The 27,919-nt window shown below is 37.6% G+C and overlaps 1 protein-coding gene across 2 annotated transcripts in view; it reads left to right on the forward strand.

Annotated features, from left to right (window-relative positions):
* Window positions 1-21,992, forward strand: part of LOC150081655 (rap guanine nucleotide exchange factor 2-like) — a 900,618-nt gene extending 878,626 nt beyond the window's left edge. For both annotated transcript variants that reach the window (XM_090380578.1, XM_090380579.1), the window contains one exon: window positions 21,582-21,992. In XM_090380578.1, the coding sequence (XP_090236704.1) occupies window positions 21,582-21,613 (32 nt within the window). In that variant the 3' untranslated portion in view covers window positions 21,614-21,992. The remainder of the gene's footprint in view (window positions 1-21,581) is intronic.
* Window positions 21,993-27,919: the final 5,927 nt, after the last annotated feature.

Here is a 27,919-nt window from a genome sequence, read left to right on the forward strand (position 1 = left end):
TACCAATTCTGATACCAATTCCTTAAATGCTGATCTTCAGGTAATTCTCCAGTGGGGCAAAGACAACTTAGTTTATTTCAACCCTTCTAAAACTCTGTTTTGTCTTATATCTCGCAAAAATGATTCTTCTGCTCCTATGCTTATCTTTAGTGACACTCCGATATCTAAGCAAAATTACATATCTCTTTTGGGGATTACCCTGACTTCTAATCTCTCTTGGCACAAGCACATTACAAATATTGCTTCCTCTGCATCTAAAAAACTTGGTTTTCTCTTTCGCTCTCAGCGTTACTTTTCTTCCAAACAGCTGCTCACTCTGTATAAATCGCAAATCCGCCCAGCCATGGAATATTCTTCCCACATCTGGGGTGGTGCCCCCAAAACCTCTCTCAGGCTTCTTGATTCCATTCAGAAGAGGGCAGTTAGGTTAAATAATGATTCATCTCTAACAGAATCTCTCCACTCGCTTTCTCATAGATGTACTGTTTCTGCTGCATGCCTCTTCTACAGATACTTCCATGGGCACTGTTCTTCTGAATTGACTTCTTATAATTCCCGCTCTCTCTCTCTTTCAAAACAGTCCAAACACGTGCCGCCAACATCCATTTACTGTCTAACATCAGACCCACAGAACCAACTTTTCATCTTCCTCATTTATTCCTTCAACTGCCGTTTTCTGGAACAACCTTCCTTCATACGTATTTCCTGAAAATTACAATCTACAGAAGTTCAAGTCCAATGTCAACAAATATCTTCTTTCGTCTTCTCAGCCTCCAACCCAAGCACAGTACTAAGTACTATAGGTTCTGATACCTCTCTTGTTTGGGGTTCACATAAAAAAAAAAAAAAAAAAAAATCACCAGATTACCTAATCTCTTTCCACCAAGAGAATTATGATGTACCCCTCGACATCCTCACCTATATATAGTGAGAACACCTCCCAGTAATGCTGCTGGTCTTCAAGATTAGCTGGGATAGAATGTTCATAGCCTGGGTTTCAGGTTAATATCATAAGTATCTAATGTGTTTACTGTGACACATGGAAATTGGTTGTTTCATTGGATAACAACCAAGCCCAAATAATGGCGAAGTTCATACAGTGGAGTTGCCATTCTAGCGGGCTAGTATCCCTCTTACTACTACCCTTGACGTGGACACCTTTTAGGTGAGGAGAACTCCCAGTGAAACTGCTGGTCTTCCATATTAGCATTACTGGGCTCCAGCGTTAACATCATAAGAATCTAGCATGTTTGCCATGCACTGCAACCCAAGGAGCGCCTCCGTAGCCAGGTGGGAAGGAGCAGCAGTGCGTAGCACACGCTTCTTGATTAGACCGGGGTTCGAGCCCGTCACCACCAAATACGGAGGATGCGGAAAGGTCAGGGAATGACCACCGCATATCCCGGAGCAATATGGCCTTAGTTGCTAATGCTCCTAAAAAACCAAAAAAAAAAATAACAAACAAGCAACCCAAGGAAACTCAGAAAGGGGGATGCTAGTGGTTTGAGGGACCCAGTTTCAAGTAGGGATTACTTTGACAAGATGGGTGGTCCTGGGATGGCTTGCCCAGGATCATTGGCTAGTGGGTTCACTGCACGGGTCAACTGTGTCAATGCCATGGTCGAAGGGACAGGATTCGGGCTGATGACAGTAGTCTGTGGTGTCCCACTCCTGAGTGCATATATTGCTTGTTGGGTAGTGGGTATCTCATTTGGGCTCCTTGGTGGGTGGAGAGGCTGGCCAATGAACCAAAATTAAAAACACTATGAATCCAGATAATGTTATTTCTTCTGGGGCACCAGCATGGTCCCTATCAGAAAATAAAAATGGAGAAACAGACAATGTCAATGTAGCAAAGAGACTCTGAACAGAAATACTGTAAGGTCCCATTTCAAGATTCTTAATCCCACATTCAAAAACTTAGAAACCTATTGGAAAAATTTCACCAATATTAATTTAGAGGGGGGGATAGGCAGGATCCCAGAAATCAGTTAAGAGGCTTCAATATGGGGATCCCTTAATTGAAGCCAAGAATGACAGTCCCTCTGAGCAGCTACTCCAAGAAACTTCAATCAGAGGAATACCAATTATTGTGACATCACACACAACACTAAATTCATCAAAAGGTGTTATCTCAGAGTGAGACCTATTTGGAATTACTGAGGAGGAAATCTATTCCAAACTAAAGCCACAGGTCTTTAGTTTGCTGTTAAAATAATGTTAGGATAGCTGTTAAAAGAATTTCCAAACGTACGGATGGGATTTTAGTACCAACCAGAAGCCTCATACTTTCATTTAATTCTCCATCTCCTAATTCAGTAACAGCCACGTACATGAATTGCATACAGAAAAACCATAAACATCCAAATCCTACTGCAAGGTTTCACAAGCCAGAAAGATGGCCTGCTGTGGATTGACTGCCTGTGCACAGTGTGGTGCAAAAATCCATGAAAGCAATGCACGTACAGCCACCACCACTTATGTAACTGTGAAGTGTCACCTGCATACTGAAGTGATGCTAGTGGCAGAAACAAGAAAAGCAAATACAATGATACAATGAATATTTCATAACAGGAGGTGAGAAAACTAGTAATACCAATAAGCCACATATGCTCAGAAGGCTGTAGGGAAGTAATCCCACCAGAAGAATCTCTTGCTCCCATTGCACACTACTTATTGAAAACTGAAAATCCAGTAAAAAATATTCAGTCAGCTGCCACTCACATATCGATACCACTTACTGTTCCATCTCTAACTAAACCAAATAATATGGAGAAGATATTATATCACTCGCTGCCCACAACAAATGAAGACGCAACCTTGAAACTTGTTGAAAAGGGAGATGTTGACACTTTATCATCAGCCATTCCTTAAAAAGGATAAATTGAAGACTAAGAAAGCAAAACTTTCAGTCCCTCAGAAGTGTGCAGATGGACCCAACAAATCTAAGTAATGTCCACATTCAAATTTCTGCAGCAGAAGTGCCGTGGTTTCTGTCGAAATATTGAAGAAATCAACCCTCCTCTTGTGTGAGCCAACATGCTTCTGGTTCCAGGAGACAAATTTTAAAGGAAAATGAGTACACTTACATGCAAAGCTGTACTTGAATTCTTGTAGGTAATGACAGGAGGTAGCTGCTTCCTCTGAGCAGCTACCTCCCATCTCAATACCACCTAAGCCACTGGTCACTAACATAGAGGCCATAACAATTAATCTCACAGTACGGTTTCTTCTATCTACTTGATCTATTTTACATCTGGGAAAAAAAATCCCCCAGACAGACCTTGATCTTATTAAGCAGTTGCTACCCCCTTTTCTATTATTAGGGGATTTCAATAGACAGAGCTCTGTGGGATAGCACTAAAATCAATGGAAGGATTATAGGGCATATGCTTGAAAACAAACTTTCCCTTCTAAAGGCGGGCTTTAATACCTTCTTCCATGTGCCCACCCATATGTTTACTGTCATCTGCTCCACTTCCCTCCTGCCTGTGTGTACATGGGTTGAAAACCTTTACACTTAGTGATCACTGCCCAGTGATATAAACCCTTTGAAAGACCATGCCACCCATCTAGAATATCACAGTGGAAGCTTGACCATGCCAATTGGAATTCCTTCGAACATCTAATGCAGCTACAGTTGGCAGTCAGCCAATTAATGATGCAGTTAAGCACATTACAGAATGTTTTTTTCAGGTTTTCACCATTTCTGAAACCTTGGAAGGGGGGGGGGATATTTCTTCAATATCCTATTACAGAAAACATCATCAGCCATTTTCAATCCACTGCAGGATGAAGGTCTCTCCAGCAACTTTCCAGTTCCTTCTGTTTTGACCACTGGCCATCCATCTACTACCCACAAACTCATGAATTTCATCTGACCATCTCTGTTGTTGTCTTCCAGGTTTTCTCTTAGCTCCTCTTGGGTACCATTCTGTTATTTTCTTAGTCCATCTGTCATCATGTCTTCGAGCTGTATCCTGCCCAAGACCATTTTAGTTCTTTAGTTTTGATAAGAATGTCCTTTACTTGAGTTGCTGCCTAATCCATGTGTTTCTCTTCTTATCTAACAGTGATTCCCAATATAATTTGTTCCATTCTTCGCTGTGTACTTCTCAGCTTCTCTTCCATTCTTTTGGTGAGTGCCCAAGTTTCACTTCCCTAAGTCATGGTGGGGAGTATACATTGGTTCATTATTTTACGTTTCAGACAAACTGGTATATTGCTCTTCGGTATGTGACTATATTTCCTGAATGCTATCCATCCAAAATTTATTCTTCTCTTGACTTCCAGCCATTTATTATTATTACATCTAATAACTTGTCCCAGATAAGTATATGACTCCACCTTTTCAATTACTGCTCCTTCAATCATTATTTCCCTTTCTGTGGCATACTTGTTTATCATTACTTTTGTTTTAGCCATATTCATCTTTAGTCCAAAATCCTTACTAACTGTGCATAACTGATTAAGATTTTCCTCTAATTCTTTGGGATCGTGGCTTATGACCACAATGCCATCTGCAAATCGTAAATGGTTTAGGTACTCTCCGTTCACATTGACTCCTTTCTGCGACCAGTCTAATCTTCTGAAAGCTTCCTCAAGGGCAGCAGTAAACAGATTCGGAGATATTGTGTCTCCTTGTCGAACTCCTTTCTCGATTTTAAATTTCCTACTGTCTTTGTCTAGGAGGTAGCACTCTCAAATATTTTCTTCAAAATCATAATATATGGGGTATCTATGCCTTGTCTTTCCAGTGCCCGAAACATTGCCTTATGCTGTATGGAGTCAAATGCCTTTTCATAATCCACAAATGCCAGGCATAATGGTGTTTTATATTCATTTGCTTTCTCCATTAGCTGTGATATTACGTGAAGGTGATCCATAGTTGAGAATCCTGTCCTAAAGCCAGCTTGCTTTTTCGGTTGATTCTCATCAAGTATTCTTTCTAATCTGTTAGTAATGCCCTTTGTGAACAACTTGTAGATATGGGATAACAAGCTAATTGGTCTATAATTTCCAATTTCTGACTTATCTCCTTTCTTTTGCAGCAAAACTATGATTGCATTATTCCACTGCTTAGGCATCACACCTTTTCTAATGCACTTTGCGAAGAGCCTTGCCAGTTTTTGTGTTATGCCTCTTCCTCCCAATTTTAACAACTCTACAGTAACTTCATCTTCCCCCGGGGCTTTCTGATCTTCATTTTCTTCAATGCATGTTCTACCTCATCAGGAAGAATAGCGGGTATGTCGTATGTGTTGCTACTTTGCAATCCGTCTTCCCCACTGCTGGCATCATTCCCCTGCTCCTTGTATAATTCTCTATAGTAGTCTTCTGCTATTTGAATTATGCCTTCTCTGCTGTTTATAAGTACACCATCGCTATTCTTCAATTTCAATATCATTTGTCTTTCTGTATTACTGCTCATTTAAATCCTTTGTTTTCCCTTAATGCTTGTTCTACTTTTCTTGTGTTAAATCTTCTTATGTCCTATCTGAGTCTGTTTCTAATGGCTTTGCATAACTCAGTATACTCAATTTTCTCCCTGTCATTGTTTTTATTGCTCTTCGTTTGTCGTCTTCAGTTCATCATGACAAGTGTTTCTTGACTAATTTTTTCTTCTTTAGATTACTTTTTCCCTATAGGTTTCTTGGGCTTTATCACTTTTAGAAAGTTGTAATATTCCTCGTCGATATGTTGTTCCTGAGCAGTCTGCAGAAGCTCAAACTTTTTCTCAAGTTCCAGTACATACTGCTTTTTCTCCTCTTCTGTTATCTCAAAGACCTTTGCATTATTTACTCGAGTCAGTTTTTTCCTTTCCTTTCCTACATCTATATCAAGTGTACACCTTACCATTCTGTGATCACTTCCAACATTTACCTTATTCAGGACGGTAACATCATTCACAATATATCTTCTGTTAGTGAGGATGAAGTAGATTTCATTAGTAGTTAATCCATTTGGACTCTTCCATGTCCACTTTCTGTTTACCCTTTTCTTGAAAAAAAGTGTTCATTACTGACAGTCCTTGAGATTCTGCAAATTCCACAAGTCTTTCACCTCTTTCATTTCTTTCACCAATTCCAAAATTTCCTATAGTTTCCCCTTTCTGGGCTGTTTTGTCTTTTTCCAACCTTAGCATTGAAGTCCCCCATAATAATAGTGTAGTGGGTTTTCTGCTTATCTAGAAGACTCAATTTTGGTGTACATTTCTTCATCATCATGGCTCGATGTTGGTGCATAAATCATTATAATCTTTAGCTTGTACATCTTAGAAATCTTGAGTATTAGTCTTGACACCTTTGGTGATGTACTTTTGAATTCCAAAATGTTGTTTTTAAAATCTTTATGGACCAGAAACCCAACTCCACCTTCACTCCTTTCACTGTTTCCATTAGTTTACAGCAGATTTCCATTTGATAAACTTATAAGTGATTCATTTCTTCTTCTTGTTTCAGCCAAACTGATGATATTTCAATTCACATTTTCTAATTCCTTTTCCAGCTCTAATACCCTATCTTCATCGATGAGTGATCTTACGTTAAAACAGGCCAAGTTCAGTTTCCATGCATGAAGAAACCTAACAGCCTTCAAATGTGCACACACTGAAGCACATTACATTAGACATCAGAGTTGGAAGGAATCTTGGATCTCTGACCTCACAAATACTCTTAACTTCTTGCCTGTCTTCACTAATGGTTTGAAGTCAGAGTTGTCTGTCAGGATTGCTGCTAGCTTCCCAGATAATACTATGAGAAGATTTCCAACGAATGAAGTATATACTCAGCAGAGTTGTGTGCTATAGAATTAGTCTTGGGCCATTAAAATCCACCTACTTTATTTCCACCTATGAGGTGGCAATAAAGTTCCCAGACTGGTGATGTTGCAGATGTGTGTTTGTGATGGCATATGAAGTTGGCATCTGCAAGACTCCCAAAATGAAGACAGACTTGCAAAAGTTTGATAAATTGTGAAAAGAGATCTTTTGACCTTTAAAATTATAGCTGATAAGTTGTATATGAATAAGGAGACAATTTGTTAAATTCTGCATGATTTAGAGAAAGGAAGGTCTGCAAAATTTGTACCTCACAGATGAGCAGGAGCAATGAAGAGCATCACAATGCGAAGACTTCATACAGACTTGTGAAAACAATTTTAATTTCCTCAACTTGCATTGTCACTGGAGATGAGTGTCAAGTGTGATTCACAAGGAATTTGTAGCTGAAGAAGAGTCAATGCTGCATTCTATGTACAGGTGCTTCAAAGACTATCGAGTATATTTCCTGGTTGTGGTGGCAATTTTTGAGAGAAAGGCAGTTGGTTCTAAGACAATTCTGATGACACAAAGTAGGATGGATGGATGGTTGTACAGATTAACCATCCATCCTACTCTCCTGATGTAGCGCTTACAGACTTCTTCCTCTTTGCCAAGGTGAAAACTACCCTCAAAAGGAAAGAGAGACTTCAGGATGTTGAGGACACAAAGAAAAACATAACTATGAAACTGAATTGGATGTCTCTAGCCAACTTTGCTGACTCTTTTCGGAAACTTGTAGAATGGTGTGATCTGTGCATTCAATTAGTTGGCAATTACTTAGAATAAAAATAAAATTGTTTTTGACCTTGCTCACTTTGTGTTCTTCTTATTGCACCAGTCCAGGAACTTTATTGCCACATCTCAATGAATCCTTTTCTGTGGAATTGATATTGCCTGTGCCATTGGAATAGAATTCATTCCAATGTACAAAAGTTTCTCAGCATATATGCTGAGAAACTTTTATTATACGGTTCTCAAAATTATGCCAGTCTGTTTTTTGAATCGTATTTCTTTTTTATTTATGTGATGTTGCTTGTATTAATTTTATCCTGAATAATATATGTATGAACAATGGTTGCTTCTTTATTGCCTTCTAGTATCACTTATTCTTCTTAACTCTTCTTTCTTCCACTTGCTCTATAATTCCAGTTCACATGTATAAATTTGGGTGGGGGGGGCAGGTAGATAACAGTAATAAAGAATTTATGTGATTATTAATTATAATCATTGCCCATCTATATAAACTTTTCTTCTATTGTTGGCAATGGTGAAATCTATTGCCTTTTTTTTTGCTCTCTCTTCTTGTCATCAGAAGATAGTCTATAGCGTTATTCAACCAGGGGTAGGCGAGAGAGATTAACAAGAAACAAAGTATTTTGGAACAGTTGAAATGTATTTTTTTTACTTAACCATATTCTGTAGTAATTACACCATTGCCATTATTAAGCTATGTGATGATTCATCAGAATTGATGATTTATCAGATTTTTTTATTTAAGCGTGTTTTTTATTGCTGTATATACACTATTGCAATTTAAGTGATGATTCATCCAAAGTGCTGTGTTGAAGTGTCAAGTACAGCAAAATCCGATTACACGCACATTCCATTTTTGGATTAATTAAATTTGTTTAAAAATTTTGACATTCTGATTATCTTAATCATCTCGATATATATTTTCAAAAAAATTATAAAAAAAATGATATTTTTAAGACTTTATGGTGATAATAATTAACGAAATACATGATTAGATTATCTAATACAAAAACTAATTTATCTCTGTATTTATTTATTTATTTATTGCTATTAAGAAATGTGAAATGATGATATTTTTAAGTATATATTTGAAGCTTTATAATTAAATTTTCTTTTTAATTATTGTTAATTTAGTGGTTAAAAAAAATTTACTTCCCCATAAACCAGTGGAAACAGTGAAAGGAACGAAGGTGGAGTTGGCTTTCTGGTCCATAAAGATATAAAAAAACAACATCTTGGAGTTCAAAAGTACATCACCAAGGGTGTCAAGACTACTACTCAGGATTTCTAAGAGGTACAAACTAAAGGTTATGATGATTTATGTACCAACATTGAGCCATGATGAAGAAGAGGTTGAAGAAATGTACACAGAAATTGAGTCTTCTAGATGAGCAGAAAATCCACTACACTATCATTATGGGGGGGACTTCAATGCTAAGGTTGGAAAGAGACAAAACAGTGCAAAACGGGGAACTGTAGGAAATTTTGGAATTGGTGAAAGAAATGAACGACTTGTGGAATTTGCAGAATCTCAAGGATTGTCAGTAATGAACACTTTTTTCAAGAAAAGGGTGAACAGAAAGTGGACATGGAAGCGTCCAAATGGATTAACAACTAATGAAATCAACTTCATCCTCACTAACAGAAGATATGTTGTGAATGATGTTATCGTCCTGAATAAGGTAAATGTTGGAAGTGATCACAGAATGGTAAGATGTACACTTGATATAGAAGTAGGAAAGGAAAAAACTGACTCGAGTAAATAATACAAAGGTCTTTGAGATAACAGAAGAGGAGAAAAAGCAGTATGTACGTAAGAACAAATTTGAGCTTCTGCAGACTGCTCAGGACCAAGATATCGACGAGGAATGTTACAACTTTCTGAAAGTGATCAAGCCCAAGAAACCTATAGGTAAAAATAAATCCAAAGAAGACAAAGTTAGTCAAGAGAAACACTTGTCATGATGAACCGAAGATGACAAATGAAGATCAAGATGTATACTAAATTATGTAAAGCCATTAGAAAGAGACTCAGGACATAAGAACATTTAACACAAGAAAAGTAGAACAAACATTAAAGGAAAACAAAGGACTTATATCAGCAGCCATGGGCAGTAATATAGAAAGACAAATGATACTGAAACTGAAGAATAGCGATGGTGTACTTATAAATATCAGAGAGAAGTAGGGCTTGCATAAAACTGAGAAATTTCAAAACAGAGTTTAACCAAAGTTTTCTCTTAAAACCGGTTTTAAAACCGATTTTCTCAGACTTAGGGAAAATAATTAAAAGCTTATAACGCAGGTATTTATTTTATCTTGGTAGATTGTCCAAATCGTAATCAAATATTTTAAACAAAATCTATCACCTCTTATTGTAAAAAAAATAAAAAAATTAAAGTGCTCCAAAAAAAGTAACCAGCTTGAGATTATACAAAATTATAAATTGCATTCAAATCCTTTGAATAAAACTATCCTCTCGTATAGTAAACAAAATAATGTGAAAAAAAAACAGCTTGGGGAAATTAATATTTATTGTTCAGCTTTTTTTCTGAAAATGATCCTTTAAAAAACACAGTATATTAAGCATTTTTCCCGTTAGACTTGACCTTATTTTTTTGTGTTAAAGAGACCAGTGATCGAAAACACTCTCTCAGATTGGACACTTGTTGGTTTAATGTCAGCAGTTCTCTATAAACTTTCTCCAGCTTTTCACTTCTACTGCTAGTTGCCTCCAAAATTTTAAATTCTTTGCTGATTTCCAATTCACTCAGATATTTTGAAGGCTCTTCAGTTAATCTCTTTATTATTACACTATCATACTCTCACATGAGTGTATCTCCAACATCAGAACTAGATGAGTCTTTGTTTTCTTCTAAAAGAACAGTTCGTTTTATTTCAGTTTCTTCATTCAACGCTAAAACTCCTTCGGAATGTTTTGCAAATAATCTCTGATAAATCTCTTCAGCATGCTTTTTCAAAACTTGCTTACTTGGAAAATCAAAAGTTCTTGAACCTGAATCTTCTTTCCTAAACTTTTTGGGGTTGTGTGGATAGCTCAGTAAAGCCACAGTTTGGCAATTTCATCTTGCATTGTAACGCCGCAAAAGCCTTTGGTGAAACTTTAAAGCAAATGGGTTTTCTGCTTTATAAAGCTTAGGCTTTATAAAGCAGCTTAGGCTTTATAAAGCTTGAGGCTATAACCTCAGAAGATACAGACTTACTTAAAGCAGAGTCTTCAAGAAAATTTCTGCTTGCTAAGCAGAAATTTTCTTGAAGACTCTGCTTTAAGTAAGTCTGTATCTTCTGAGGTTATAGCCTTCAGAATCATTTCAACTGGTCGCAAAGTTTCACATAGCAATTCAGGTGTTTTCCAGTCCATCAGACACAGCTTCAGTTGACAGTACTGCACATAGAGCATTTGGAATGCAGTTTTTCAATTTCGAAAATCTCTCAATCATATAGAATGTGCTATTCCATCTAGTCTTGTAATCTAATATAAGTTTATATTCTTTCCCATTAAATTTTGCTTTAACAAAATTTTGTAATATGTCATTTTTGGTAGGTGATTTTCAAAAAAGCTTGAAAATTTTTCTGACTTTGTTAATAGTTTGTGCAATATTGGCCATTGGATTGAAGAAATAAATGAGCTCATCAGTAAAGTCGGTTTGATAAAGCATGCCTTGCTGTCTTTCTTCAACTTCTTCATCATCACTACTTTCTTCATTGTCTTTGTGAGACTCAGAGACTGTGGCACCATAATTGATTGCTTTTTCATAAAGTACATCTAAAACTGACATATGTATACAATGGGCTATACATTGTTGATGATTAGGCGTAATTTGCTTGCCAAACTTAATCATCATTGCTGCTCCATCAGTGGTGCAGGCAACAATATCCTCATCCAAGTTTAAACCAAATTCCGTCAAGTGTCCATTCACAATTTGCTCAGTTCTTCTGCTATCAAATGAACCATTAACCTCAATAAGACCTAACGACCAATGATTATCTTTTGATTGCACATTTATATTCATATACCTTTTATTTTGTATAGATGTATATTCGTCTAGAGTCAATGAATACAATGCACCCAATAGACCAAGGAGTGACAGCTGTTAAGAGAATATCGATATGCAAGGATGGGAATCTCGTCCCTACCCGAGTTCTTATCCTCACGTTTAACACCCCACGGCCTCCTAGTTCCATCAAGGCAGGCTATCTAAACTGCCCAGTTAGGATTTATATCCCAAACCCACTGCGGTGTTTTAGATGCCAAAAATACGGCAACTCACAAACATCTTGTCGTGGTAACCCTGCCTGTGCTCGATGTGGTGTTAAAGACCACGAGAGCAAGGAATGTTCAGCTCCAAAACCGATCTGTGTCAATTGCCAAGGAGAGCACCCTGCCTACTCTAGAGCATGCCAGCAGTGGAAGGATGAAAAAGAAATACAAAAACTGAAAACAGAGTTGAATATCTCCTACCCAGAGGTCAGAAAACATATCCAACCAATAAATAGCGGGAAACCTTCATATGCTCAGAAGGTTTCTGCAGAGTGCACTATCGGAACACAAACTGAGATGACTATACCACCAAGAGAGTCATTCACCCCGATTGCACGCTATTTATTGAGTTCACAAAAGCCCACCAAAAAACACAATCAGTTGCCACTCCTATATCCGTACCTCCTAGTGCTCCACCATTACCAAAACCAAGTGGTAAAGAAAAGCCTTCAGAAGAGTCATCCATGATCCCAGAAACAATGGATGTAGAGAACAAGGAGGTACTGGATGAATCAGTCTTGGAACTCTTTGTGGAGGAAGAAATGGACACGGGACAGTGTCCATTCTTCCCCAAAAAAGCCCTCAGCACCTCGGAAGCCACCTGATGGACCCACCATGCCAAAATAATGGCTAAATTCCTACAATGGAATTGTCGTGGATTCCAGCGAAATACTGATGACATCAAGGGCCTCCTGCAAAAGCACGAGCCAGTTTGCTTTTGCTTGCAGGAGACTTATCTAAAGGCAAATGACGATCCCACCATGCATAACATCACATTTTTTTGAAAGGCGGATGGTCCTGCTCATGGAGGAGTGGCTATCCTTGTGGGCAACCAGACCCCAGTTTAGCCGTTGCTAGTTACAACCAGCATAGAGGCTGTTGCAATTCGCCTTTCAGTGGGATTTTTATTAACTGTGTGCTCTATTTATTTGCCACCTGGGACTGACATCTCCCAGGAAGACCTTGATGATCTTGTAACGCAGTTTCCTCCCCCTTTCTTACTTCTCGGGGATTTTAATGGACATAACATCCTGGGGGGTAGTGCTAACATCAGTGGAAGGGGATGAGTCATAGACTTAATGACAATGACCTTTCCCTTCTAAATATTGGAACAAACACCTTCTTCCACATGCCTACCCGTACTTTTTCTGCCATTGATCTCTCTGTCTGCTCCCCTTCTCTACTCCCTTCAGTCACTTGGGAAGTGGAGGAGAATCCTTACGGAAGTGATCACTTCCCTGTGATAACCTCGTTATACAGTGGGAGCCCGTGTCTTCCTTCCAGGTTACCACGGTGAAAGATTGATCAGGCTGACTGGTCTGCCTTCCAACATCAGGCAAATTTTGATCTCAGCACCATCAGTCAAGAGCCTATCAATGATGCAGTAATGTACATCACAGAAATTATCGTCCAAGCAGCTGCGAATGCTGTTCCAAAAACATCTGCCCGGTTTCCACCATTTCCCAAACCTTGGTGGAATTCACAATGCACAGCAGCAAAAAAGGCTCAAAACAAAGCGTGGGGGATATTCCGCCGATATCCTACCATGACCAACCTTATAGCCTTTAAACGCTTATGAGCCAAAGCACGCTATATCTGCCATCAGAGTCAAAAGGAATCGTGGATCCGTTTTACATCATCCATTAACCAGTCTACCGACTCTAAGGTAGTCTGGGATAAAATCCGGAAAATGAAGGGAAAATATACATCCCACTCTTCTTCAATCCTAGATTATAATGGATGCACTATTGCAGATCCAACTGCAATAGCCAATTCTCTTGGGGAAACATTCTCTAACTTCTCTGCAACATCTTCGTATTCCCCAGAGTTCCTGGTCCTGAAACATATACTCGAAAAACAGGCACTTAATTTTAAGTCTAAGAGTGTCTATCCCTACAACGGGGGCATTCACTACGCAGGAACTGAAAAGAGCCCTCACTCTTTCTATCCATTATGAAATGATTAAACATCTTTCACTAAAATCTATGGATTATCTGCTCTTTTATATAACAGAATCTTTATTGAAGGGCAGTTTCCGGATTCCTGGTGCAAGGCAATCGTTCTTGCCTTTGCTAAGCCAGAAAAGGATCCAAAAGTCACTACCAATTATCGTCCTATTGCTCTGACTAGCTGTCTGTGCAAAATCCTGGAGAGAATGATTAATTCTCGTTTAATATGGTACTTAGAATCAAATGACCTTCTCTCCGACATCCAGTGCGGCTTCCGAAGGAACTGGTCCACTTTGGACCATCTTATTAGACTGGAAACATCCTTCCAGGATGCTTTCCTAAAACGCGAACACTTGGTGTCAGTGTCCTTTGACATGGAGAAAGCGTATGACACAACTTGAAGATTTGGCATCTTAAAAGATCTGCATAGTCTTGGTCTTAGAGGGCAACTCCCCATTTTTATTAAAAACTTTTTAGCCAATCGATCTTTCCAAGTTCGTGTGGGATCCTCACTCTCTCATTCCTTCAGTCAAGAGGAGGGAGTACCACAAGGATCAGTATTAAGTGTCACGCTTTTTTCCATCAAAGTAAATTCCATCACAAAACAACTTCCTCCAACTGTAAACAGTGCACTCTATGTTGATGACTTGAGCATATTTTGTCAGTCATGCAACATGAGGGTTATTGAAAGACAACTGCAGAAAGCTATTGATCGCCTCAACTCCTGGGCACTTGCTAATGGCTTCAGATTCTCGCCGGAGAAGACCGTTTGCGTACACTTTTGTCGTAAGCGTAATCTTCATCCTGAACCTGAATTAAGGCTTGGACAAAATGCTATTCCTGTAGCAGCAGACACAAAATTCTTGGGACTCGTATTTGATAAAAAGCTGACCTTTCTGGATCACATCCATCAACTCCGCACAAAGTGCACAAGAGGGCTGAATATTCTGCGCTCTTTCCTCAACATCTTGGGGTGCGGATCGATGCACCCTACTACGCATCTACCGTGCACTTGTAAGATCCAGACTAGATTACGGGTCCCTGGTATACAATTCGACCAGAGACAGTGTACTTCGTTGGCTGGATTCTGTCCATCATCAAGCTCTCAGTATCGCTGCTGGAGCATTTCGAACATCTCCTGTCCAGAGCTTATACGTCGAAGCAAACAATACACCGTTATCACTTCGACGTAAGCAGTTGTCTCTAAAGTACGCCTTAAAGCTGAAATCCCTGCAAGACCATCCTATGTGGCCATTCGTTTTTGAGCCACGATGGGAAAATTTGTACAACACCCGTAAGACTGCCAATCGTCCTTTTGGTATTCGTCTCCAAGAGCTACTCAAAGAACTTAATATCAAGGTAGACAGGGTTGCCCAAACACCAAAGCAACCCCTTCGACCCTGGCTTGCTCATGTCCCGGCATGTGACGTGTCCCTTAGAAATTGGGGAAAGTCAGACACTCCATCATCTGTCTACTTGCAGCTTTATTCAGCACACCGATCTGAACATTCTGACTTCGCGCCAGTTTACACAGACGGTTCGAAATTGGAATCATATGTGAGATCTGCTGCTGTCTTTACAAACAGCACTACATTGGAGCAGATTCCCTCTGAATGCAGTATATTTACTGCAGAGCTGCACGCTATAGAGTTAGCGTTGGATCACATTAGTAAATGCCAATACCAACGGTTCATTTTATATTCTGACTCTCTCAGCATTTTACAGGCTTTAATAACTGTGAGATATACTTCTCATCCAGTTCTGTCTAGCATTTAGCAGAAGATTCACTTCCTCCGTGAACGTGAATATGATATCCGCTTCTGCTGGATTCCTAGCCACGTTGGGATTAAGGGAAATGATTTGGCTGACACCGCAGCCAAATCAGCAATTCCCAATTATAATCGCTGCCTGTCAGTCCCCTATACAGACTACAGGCAAATAATACATGAAAGGGTACATTCCCAATGGCAGGATTCGTGGAATAGACAGACTGCGAATAAATTATATCATATAAAGCCTGTAATCGAACCGTGGCAGTCAAGTCTGCGCAGGAATCGTAAGGAGGAAGTTGTTCTTGCCCGGACCCGCATAGGATTTTGACTCATTCGTTTTTGCTGAGGGCTGATGACCCTCCTATGTGTGAGTCCTGTGGCACAATTTTATCCATGAGACATATTTTAATTGATTGTCCAGATTTTAGTAATATCAGTTTTACCGCTTTTAATCATCTGACTGAGCCGTATACACTCAGTCAGATTTTATCCGACAATGACAATGTGTCTGCTGTTTTTAGCTTTTTAAAATCAATAAATATTTTTGCTCGTATATAAAATTTACATTTTTCTTTTATATATTTGTTATACCTTTTGACATAGTGACCTAACTAATTAGGTCACTGAAAGTTTAAATTTTTTTATAAATCACGTGGTCTTGGCGCATTATAGCCTTAGTAGCTAATGCGCCAATAAAATCAAAACCAACCATGCACCCAAACCAATGAATTTTTGAAATGCTGAATGAGTACTTCTTTCTTAGTTTTATAATAATTAAGAACCATATTTTTAATTCAATTCACTGAGGCTAGTGGTAATTTATCTTATTTATTTTTCTGAAGGTGAAGGCTTGATTGTATAAACTCACTCTTGGCAATTGAATTAAAAGAAAATCCATCTAAAGCAGCTAATTTTGAAATCTCTTCTTCCATAGATTTTTTTAACAATAAAGTTTTCTAATGTTCTTACCATTTTTACTGGAGGTTCACTGTTATCTTGTTTAATGTCAATCTGATGCATTTTCTTTAAATGCAACATTAAAGATGATGTAGATCCTCCAGACGACTTCATTATCTTCTGGCATTTCAAACATTGTGCTTCATCTTTGCTTTTTCGAGCAAAATAATTCTATACATTTGATTTCATCTTAGAAATATTAAGAGTAATAAATATTAATTAGTAGGAATTTATATCACCGACAATTTTAAATAAAAATATTGAAGATAACAAAAGCACAATACTATGGGTCACTCACGAAATCACTGAATGAAGAGTCTAAATGAGTCAAGTTTCAAAATTTTCACGGAAGATATTTTTTATTTATTTACTTGCAATTTTTTCCCCCTAATTAAATCTGTTGTATTTTCAAAATTACATAAAAGCTAAATTTGGTGAAGCTGCTTTTTGGAGAACATTTGATCCCAAATTTAATAGGAATAAAGAAGCAAGAAACTTTCTACGATTGAAAAAAAATGCAGTGTTCAGCAAATCTGTTTTTAGTGGGTAACCATCAATAAGGTGCTTTCCATAACTTGCCTGGCGAACAAGATAGATGTAACGGAGAAATATTGAGCATTTTCTTTTACGCTATCGCTCCGACTCACTCAGTCGTAAATGAGTTCACCTGCATCGTGCTATGATACAGGTGGGAATATAAAAGGTACCCCTCCTAGATTTGGGCCACTTGCCCATGAGATTCGTACCTTAAAAGAAAATAAAATAAAAAACATGTTTAAAACAAAGCAGTTGAACGATCCAGACAAACAAACAAACAAAAGAAAATGTGCGTAACAAAAAACTATATTCGGGGGCTAACTAAAAAAAAATATTCGAATCCGGTTTTAGAAGCTCAGTTTCGGTTTTAACAACTCAATATGAAAACTGGATTTAACCGGTTTTATAAAACCGGTTTGCAAGCCCTAGAGAGAAGGCATAATTCAAATAGCAGAAGACTACTATAGCGAATTGTACAAGGAGCGAGGGAATGATTCCAGCAGTGGGGAAGATGGATTGCAAATTAGTAACACATATGACATACATGATATCTTTTCTGATGAGGTAGAACATGCGTTGAAGAAAATAAAGAATCAGAAAGCTCCGGGGGAAGATTAAGTTTCTGTAGAGTGTTAAAATTGGGAGGAAGAGACATGTCACAAAAACTGGCAAGACTCTTCACAAAATGCATTAGAAAAGGAGTAGAATAAACAAGTTGTTTCACAAGGGTCATTACTAACAGCTTAGAAAGAATACTTGATGAGAATCAACCGAAAGAGCAAGCTGACTTTAGAATAGGATTCTCAACTATGGATCACCTTCACGTAATATCACACCTAATGGAGAAAGCAAATGAATATAAAACACCATTATGCCTGGCATTTGACTCTATACAGCAAATGGCAATTCGGGCACTGGAAAGACAAGGCATAGATACCCCATATATTATGATTTTGAAGAAAATATATGAGAATGCTACCTCCTTTATTAGACTAGACAAAGACACATAGCAAATTTGAAATTGAGAAAGAAGTTTGACAAGGAGACACAATATCTCAGAAGTTGTTTACAGCTGCCCTTGAGGAAGCTTTCAGAAGATTAGACTGGTTGCAGAAAGGAGTCAATGTGAATGGAGAGTACCTAAACCATTTACAGATGACATTGTGGTCATAAGCCACGATCCCAAAGAATTAGAGGAAAATCTTAATCAGTTATGCAGAGTTAGTAAGGATTTTGGACTAAAGATGAATATGGCTAAAACAAAAGTAATGATGAACAATTATGCCACAGAAAGGGATATAATGATTGAAGGAGCAGTAATTGAAAAGAGGTGGATTCATATACTTATCTGGGACAAGTCATTGGCTGTAATAATGATAAATGGCTAGAAGTCGAGAGAAGAATAAATTTTGGATGGATAGCATTCAGGAAATATAGTCACATACTGAGGAGCAATATCCCAATTTGTCTGAAACGTAAATTAACAAACAAATGTATACTCCCCACCATGACTTATGGAAGTGAAACTTGGGCACTCACCAAAAGAATGAAAGAGAAGCTGAGAACTACACAGCGAAGAATGGAACGAATTATATTGGGAATCAGACTGTTAGATAAGAAGAGAAACACATGGAATAGGCAGCAAACTCAAGTAAAGGACATTCTTATCAAAACTAAAGAACTAAAATGGTCTTGGGGACACATGGACTAAGAAAATAACAGAATGGTAGCCAAAAGGAGCTAAGAGAAAACCCAGAAGACAACAACGGAGATGGACAAATGAAATTCATGAGTTGTGGGTAGTAAATGGATGGCCATTGCACAAAACAGAAGGAACTGGAAAGTTGCTGGAGAGACCTTCATCCTGCAGTGGATTGAAAATGGTGCCTCATAATTTGGCAAGTATTATTACACATAATCCAATTTTGTTCTTAATCAAATTAGTTAATCCAAAAACGGGATGTGCGTATAATCGGATTTTGCCAGTACTACCGAGTATTTACAAAATCACTTAACCTGTGTCCAATGGTTGTTGGATTAACAGTCGTTCACCATCCATTTTGTTTTAGTTCTTCTCTGTAAGCTCGCAGGGATGGTTGTAGTTGTGTGGTGATTTTTCCTGTTAATTCTTCCATGTGATTATTTTAATATCCCATTATGGATAAGTTTATTTTAAAGCAAAAACATGAAGGTGTAGAAGTGATATTATAATGAGAATAAATGTCTGTATTTTGATAATGTGACACGCAACACAAAACATGTGCATAATAGGGGTTTTATCATCTGTTTTACTATATAATCAAGTAAACTATATATACAGGGTGATTCACTACCAGTGCGACAAACTTGCAGGAGGTGTAGGGACCACAAAGACGAATCGGAATCACATAGCATTGCAGGGTACCGAAATACCTTCGTCATGCGGTAGAGGACGTTGAACGGGAGGTCGCGTGAACAGCGATCCCACTGGAAGTCAGCATTTGCGAACCGGTTCCCGAGGCAGTAGAATGGACGAGTATTCAAACGTTGAACTGGTCGACATGCACCTTGCATATGGAGCTGCGGACTGTAACGGGCACGCCGCTCTGCGCTTGGACCAGGAACGTTTCACGCACAGGCGTGCTCCTCATCATACGATTTTCGCACGTGAGCACAGAAGGTTACGTGAGACTGGTTGTTTCACGAGAGGTGCAATGAATCGAGAGCGAACGACGAGGACACCAGACAATGAGGAGAATGTCCTACGTCTTGCAGAAGGCAATCCGAGTACGAGCACTCGAGGGATTGGGTATTTCCCAATCCACTGTATGGAGGATACTGTCAACAAACCAAATGAGTTCCTACTATCTGCAACGCGTCGAATGGAGCCTGCAGATTATCCACTCCGGAGGACTTTTGCTACTTGGTTTCTTCAACAGAAACGTTGAAGAAACGTTGTCGCACTGGTAATGAATCACCCTGTATATATTTTACTATAAGTACAAGAAAGTTACCTCACTGTAAACACATAGAAGTTTATTTGTAGTAAAATATGGGGGTACAAAAATAAGAACGTGCTTCTTTGGGGATACACGAACAAAAAAAGGTTGAGAAACACTGATCTGTAGTATATAAGGTTTTCTATCTGTTTCCAAATAACTGGCAATAAAAAAGTTTGTTTTAATTTTATGGTGTTACATGCCAGAATGTGGTGGATGTTCTAGAGTGATGGGGGAAGCAGTTTTATGATGCTTAAGTTGCAAATGATACTGAACAATTGAGCATTATTCATTGACTGTGATGCTAGTGGGAAAGGTATGTTAAAAAAATAATATCTTCATTCATTATCACAGGCAATGGTCAGTAATACCTACACCATTTTCTCAGTTGAGGAGACTCTTTATGGTACCACCTGTTGCTTTCACATTTCAATTCAGCATTATAGGCCATCTCACCTAATGTAGTGGTGCAACGTCAGAATACATTTCCTCTGTGGTTACCTCTAAGTGTACACTAGCAAGCTTGTTGGGTTTTAAGAGCATCAGAAACTTAAACCTGTAGCTGGCAAACTTGTAATGGTGCTTTTTTTTTCAAGTGTTTAGGAACCCAGTGATGCGATCATCAATGCACAGGTGCAGAATATTCCTCAAAACTTGTAGGATTTGTCTTTTAATCATTTCTAACTGTCAGACCCAGCCACAATAATTCCAACAGATTATTAAAGAAGCAGTTGTTGCACTCACTCTTGAATGGTTAATTACTAAAAGACTCATGTACACTACCATAACCAGATTGAAAATGCTTTCACCTATTAAGGTGAGAGCACTCCCAATCTAGTGAGGGAAGTGTATGGTGATTTACTAACCCAACCTAGTTTATTTTTTTAAGTAGCTCATATAGTGGAGAAGATGGCAATTTTAACTTTATCAAATGCTGAAAACAATAGCAGTGCTTCCTCCTGCATGACAGTTAATGGAAAAACAATATTAAATAGATGTTCAAAGGATGGCTAATCAGTACTGTGGTTCTCAGTTTATTTTCTGTTTTATGTATTAATTTAATAAGCAAGACTTTCTTAGAAGTACATCTTTAAGTTTTGTAGTACTGAGTCAGATGCTTTTCTGAACAGGTCTAATGTAACATGAAAATTGCATACTTCTTTGTCAAGTTACCGGAAAGTAAATCGTGGCATTGTCTTGCCAGAATATCAATACAGTTAGTCCAAACCATTGCTGTAGTGATTGTGTTTACAATTCTGCATTGTAAAGCACTGTATTAGATGACATCAATCCTTCTAATTCAAGCACAGTATGAATTTGAACAAACACTAGCTGTTTATAATAATATACACAATCTCAAGGCAAACCTGCACAAGCCAATGTGCCACAGCACTGGTTTAGGTTTATTAATTTTTAATCAATATTTTCTTTTTGAATGTAAACATTAACATAAAATATATACTATAAGCCTTTACCATTAGAATATTACTTTGATAATTTGCATTCTTTAATAATAAACATTGTATGTTTTAGGAGAAGAGACAGCTCATATATCTGCTGTGTGACCTATGACTGAACAGGAGTTTTAGAGAAAAGAATCTCATTATATATATATTTGTATCCTAGTCCATGAATCTCAGCAGTTTATTTCATTCACAAGGTTGTTTGGTGCTCTCAAGTTTTAATAAACTTGAGGTTTTCGTGCAGGAGAAGACTTATTTCATCCGACATCCTCAAACCATTTTTCACCAAAGATCTTAATGTTTGTTTGTGTGCATGTTTGTGTATATCTACTTCGAAGACCATAAATTTTAGGAACTGTCAAGATCACAGGAACCCATTAGAAATTCCCACAGAGTTTTTGTGATGAAAGTGAGTGAATCTAAAGTGTATCTGTCAACGTTGGATATTGCATGTCATACATTTTGTACCTGAATAATATATAGTGTAAATACAGACTGCATTTGTTACTTTTTTTAAGAGTTTTTTTTTTTTTTTTGTGAAGTAAAGGTACCATGTGTTGCAGCTGTGCTGCACTGTCCTGAATAAAATCTCGGAAATGAGATTTAATGCCGACATTTGTAATACTCTTAGTGAGACAAAGAAAGGAAGCATTGCTCCAGTTCCTGTATATTGTTTCCTTAATGCCTGTTTTTATAACACACATTAAATCTACATCCTTGAAGTTTGAGTTCTTGGCCAAGAATTAAACAGAACTGCTCTTTGTGTTATGTATAAAATATTGTATATTCCTCCAAAGAATTGGAATTATATTGTTTATAGTGATATTTTATTTTAAGAAATACTCTAGATTATCTTGATTATTAAGTAAAGAGAATGTTGTAGAAATATTTTCTATTTAAGGAATTTTCCCCAACAAAACGATTCTGTATATGTACTGTAAACATTTCTGTAAAAATTTTTCTTTGGATCGCCCAGTATGGGTGAAAGAGAGTAACTGTTTATTCTTTTCTAGAGTTTTTTATTATTAATATTACCAGGATAACAGCAGGGAATAAGTGGTCAGACCATCAGTAGGAACTTTTGTGAGTTTCGATTAAATATTGCAGTTAATGATAAATTGATTCTTGTTACTGATTAATGTATCTCGGTTCTTATTCATATTTAATGGTACATTATTCTGACATTTTAATTCACCAATATGTTCAAGTTTATTGGAATTCAGAACATTAATATGTTCTGAAATTTTGCAACAGTGATAGTAAACTGATGGCATGCATGCCGTGCATAAGAACTACTCACATGTGGCTATTTAAAAACAAATTTGCCCTCAAATAAGTTTTTTTTCTCTTTGCAAACAAAACTTTGTTTTACAATTTATCAGCCCCATCAAGTGGTAAAAGTTCTAAATGTAATTGTGTGCAAAAATTATGCAATGTTACCTTTTTTCATAAAGATATCACTTGCTTTATTCGGCTTTTTTCCCCCAACTATAGTATGGAGAAATTCTTATTTTTGTTTTGTTCTGGTATGTATGCCAGAAAAATTTTGCTATCACTATCCTTTAATTTTTAGGATCATTCTACTTTCAGCATGTATTTGTTTATTTTATAATCAAAAAATAATAATATCCACCTATAAGGGAATAAGATAATTCTATTTCATTAATAAGTGAAAAACAAAACTCAATACAAATTCACAGAAATAACCTGCTGGTGTTATGAAAATTGATTTTGCTTTTAAGAAATTGAAAAAGTAAAATGTTACTTCATTGTTATTGTTGGTATTTATTCCAACAATCTCTAACTGCTTGGTTCACTTGTGATATTGAAGTCTTGTGTCTACACCAAGCTGGCAACACCATGTAAATAAGATATCTCCTCTTTAAGAGGTGCTTCAGCAGTAAATGGTAGTACTTGGATTTTTTTTTGTGTTCTTTTTCAAAACAAAACATACATTCACAAAATCTTTATTGTTCATAAGTAATTCCCAGAGAAACAAATGGCTCAAAGTTTGGATTAATTTAATTCTATTTTAATTCAACAGAAAAGTTATATGCGTCATAACATGACTATTCTGTAAATACTTTAAGTTTATAATTAGGGCAGTTTGGTTCTTTCAGAGTTATTTAATAAAAAAAAAAAAAAAATTCAAAGTTGAATTCTTCTAGTATTATTATGTATAATTTTGATGAAGTGTGGCTACACACACAAAATATACTGCCATCTCTCTGGAAACCTTTTTAAGGGGATTAATATATAATATTTTGATCTGATAAATAATCTGGTCCCTCTAGTGATAAGGTTTGGGTTTATGCTTACCTTAGAAATGCCAGTGTTATCCACAAGTCAAATCATGAATCTAATGTTGTCAAAAAATTACTGATCTTGTGTTTTATTGAATTAAAATTAACTACTACTGGTTAAACAAAGCGTAAAGGACTATACTCCTTATTCTAACCATAATTTAAAAAGGTCTCCAGAAAGACTGCAATGTATAGTATTTTGTATACACACCTTAGAAATCTGAAACCTACAGCTGTCTGGCAGAGTGCTGGGTAGTAAATTGTATAGATTACCAACAGAAAAATTTAGTGAAGTGAGTAAAATCAAAGCTTGCAGTTAAGAAACGACCACACAACAAAGTTAACAAATAAATATATAAACCTCTTCGATTTCCAGATTTGTGAGATACAAACACACAGCTCTTAAATGGTCTTCATTTTGTGTTGGACATTTTTTATAGTTATTAAAATAAAGTATTGAAGTATTTTCAGAGCCAAGCAATCCTTGTGTGCTTTTACTATAACTTTCTATAATTATACTAAAAAAGATTTAGGGCTAAAACCTCACATGAAATTCACTAAGTGTAACAGATTAGTGCATTAGCTTTGTATGTGTACATAATGAAATGGCAATTGTTTTTATTTTATCATATGTGAACGTATTGTGAATACCTTCACAACAAGTTGCCCGATATTGCACTATCTCATGTAAGTAATGCTTCACCATTCAAGAAGACTATTGTAACATAGAAGACTAATAGTCATTTTCCCAATTCATAAACATACTAATGCACTAACCTGTTATATTTACTATACTATAATTTTCTATAGTTATAGTATAAGTTAGCAGCCTATAGTTCTTATACTATAAGCTGCTGGATATACTTTCTATCCAGCAGTTTATAGTTTCCTTATTTTCTCCGAGAGTTAATTTTTTTCTTTTAAAATAGCTCTACTTACTTAAACCAAGAAAATGCCTTTTATTTTAATTTTAATTTGTTTACCCTTTAAACATCACCGTTTCCCAAAGGTGGAACCAGAAACCTGGGAAGTAATGACAACCGCCCAGGACTAAAAGAACCATGCACTATACATACCTCCATCACTTGAGTCATTGTGTTCAACATCTAGTGAAATATACAAGCCTGATTTTGAAGGCTCTAATCCTAAAAGATTAAAAACAGCTGTCCCATCTCAACAGAACTGTCCATCATCATTGATTTTCCACTCACTATCAGATCAGCCATAGAGCAGACCTTTTATCATCCAAAAAATGCTGCTGGCTTGCCAAAAATGGTCAAAAAACTTCAATTTGGAAAGACTGATTGCAACTGCAAATTCAGATGTGTGGAGATACATCTTAAGCTGTCATCCTTCAGTAAAGTGCCTGACATGACACTTTCCATGCAACTGTATATGTCATCTCAGAATGAAACTTAATGAGTAAGTGAAGAAGAAGAAAAAATTGTCCAAGAACTAAGGGCAAAAAGAATACTAATTAGAAAAAGATGTCATACTGATTCCTATGCCCAGCATCATTACTATTACCTTCAACCCACCAATCATACTACTAACAACTGTACAAGTAGGCTAGGGTAGCCAGATGGGTAAAGTGCTTGCCTGGCAACCCAAAGGTCGCAGATTTGAATCCCGACTTGGATCTGAGTAAAATGCAAAAACTTTGGGAGGTGCATTATGGCCACAGAAGCCGATGTGCCAACAACTAACAAAAAAACTAGGCTATTTAAATTAGTAGTAGTAGTAGTGGCACTTGATGCAAGAAAGCAGTGTAGGAGCTTATGCAGCATCAGCCAAAAAAAAAAAAAAAATCACACCATACCCTCCAATTGCCTGTCCAGTTCCTCCTTAAATTTATTTAACCTATCAACTTCCACAACGACAGATGGAAGTTTGTTCCAGCAATTAACCACCCGCTGGCTAAAGGCAAATTTCCGCACATCTATTCTACATCTATCCTTTCTTAATTTGAACTTATGTCCCCGTAGGTTCGTATTCTGAACAAGTGGGAGGATCCCATCAGAATTCAGCGTGCTCAACCCATTCAAGGCCTTATAGACCTCAATCAGATCACCGCGCAGGTGCCTAGTCTCCAGCCACTGCAATTTGCAGAACTTAAGCCTCTCTTGGTAAGAGGATCCCTTCATTCCCCTCACCAATCGTGTTGCTCTTCTCTGTACACGCTCAAGCAAATCTACATCCTTCCTAAAATGAGGCCTCCAGACCTGTACGCAGTACTCAAGGCGTGGCCTGACCATTGCCTTATACAGAGGGACAATCACCTCCTTTTCCCTGCTAGCAAAATTCCTATATATCATTGACAAAACCCCATGACCTGCCCTAGCAGCCTGTCTACATTGCTCAGAAAACTTCATATCTGACTGCACAATTACTCCCAGGTCTTTTTCATTTTCTACCACCTTAAGTGTAGTACCACACAGTTGGTACGTTTCTCTGGGGTTACTTCTACCCATATGCAGTACTTTGCATTTGTCAAGGTTAAACTTCAGTTGCCACTTCTTAGCCCATCTGCCCAAATTATCTAGATCCTGTTGCAGTAGCACACTGCCATTACTGTCATTAACAACCCTGCCAACCTTCGTGTCATCTGCAAACTTCGACATTAAGCTTGATATACCTTCATCAATATCATTGATAAATATACAAAACAACAGTGGCCCCAACACCGAACCCTGTGGGACTCCACTAATAACATTAGTCCACGAAGAGCAGCACCCATTGATTACCACCCTCTGTCTTCTCCCACTTAACCATCCTTTTATCCATTGTAGCAACTTACCCTTAATACCATTCTGCTCCAATTTGTACAGTAGTCTTCCATGCGCAACAGTGTCAAAAGCTTTCCTGAAATCCAAGTATATGATATCAAAATTATTTTTTGCATCCAGTTCCTTTGTGACCACATCATAATAACCAATCAAATTTGTCAGACAAGACTTTCCCTTAACAAACCCATGCTGTGTCTGAATTATTGCTGCAGTCTTGTCTAGATGATCCTGCAATGCATCTTTAACCAGTGACTCCATTATTTTACCCGGAACAGAAGTTAAACTAACTGGTCTGTAATTATTCGTGTCACCCTTCGAACCTCCTTTGTGAATTGGGGATACATTTGCACATCTCCAGTCCGTGGGAACCTCCCCTGAATCCAAGGATGCTCTCATAATTATGGCTAAGGGTTTGCTTAGTTGCTTTGCCGCCTCCTTTAATATAACTGGATAGATCCCATCCGCCCCAGGTGCCTTTCTTATGTTTAACTTCAACAATTTCTCCTCCACTTTGCTCTCAGTTATTACAAAATCATTAAGCACACTGCTACAATTTGATAACCTTCTTCCATTTTCAAACTGTAATGATTCCTCACGTGTGAATGTAGATGCAAAATACTCATTCAGTTTGTTTGCTATCTGAGCAGGATCATCAACAGTCGAACCATCGATGTCAAGTGGACCAATCATATTCAGCCCCTTCCTTTTAGAGTTTATATAAGTAAAGAAATCCTTGCTGTTTTTCTTAGCATCTTTTGCCAAAGATTTCTCGTAATCCGCCTTTGCCTGCCGAACCTCCTTTGTGACCTGATTACAGACTAGCTTATATCTGCTACAGGCTTCTGCGTCGCCTGATAATTTATATGCATCCCATGCATTTTTCTTCTCTGTCACGAGTTTCATTAGTTCATTTGATAACCATTTAGGCCTAAACCTTGAACAATATTTCTTCATCGGTATGAAAAGTCTAGTAGCTTCCACGATTAATTCCTTGAATGCTTCCCACTTAGAATTTACTGTTTGTAACATCGTCAGTCGATCCCACTGTACAGAATTTAAAAACTGTCTGAGACCACTGTACTCCCCTTTACGGAAGCAAAAACCCTTTCCTTTACCCCTGACGGTAGTTACCTCTTTGAGTAAATCCCACTTCAGCACACTGTGATCACTGCCACCTAGTGGTTCCTTTATCTGCAAATTCTTAATACACGAATGATCACTGCTGATAACCAGATCAAGAGTATTACTTTCTCTGGTTGCCTCTCGAACATGCTGCTGCAGAAAACAATCATCCAATAAATCCACAAAAGTCTGACTAG

The sequence above is a fragment of the Mastigoproctus giganteus genome, chromosome 8 (assembly GCF_048544385.1).
Source record: "Mastigoproctus giganteus isolate SK-2022 chromosome 8, ASM4854438v1, whole genome shotgun sequence".
In the NCBI taxonomy this organism is placed as follows: Eukaryota; Metazoa; Arthropoda; class Arachnida; order Uropygi; family Thelyphonidae; genus Mastigoproctus; species Mastigoproctus giganteus.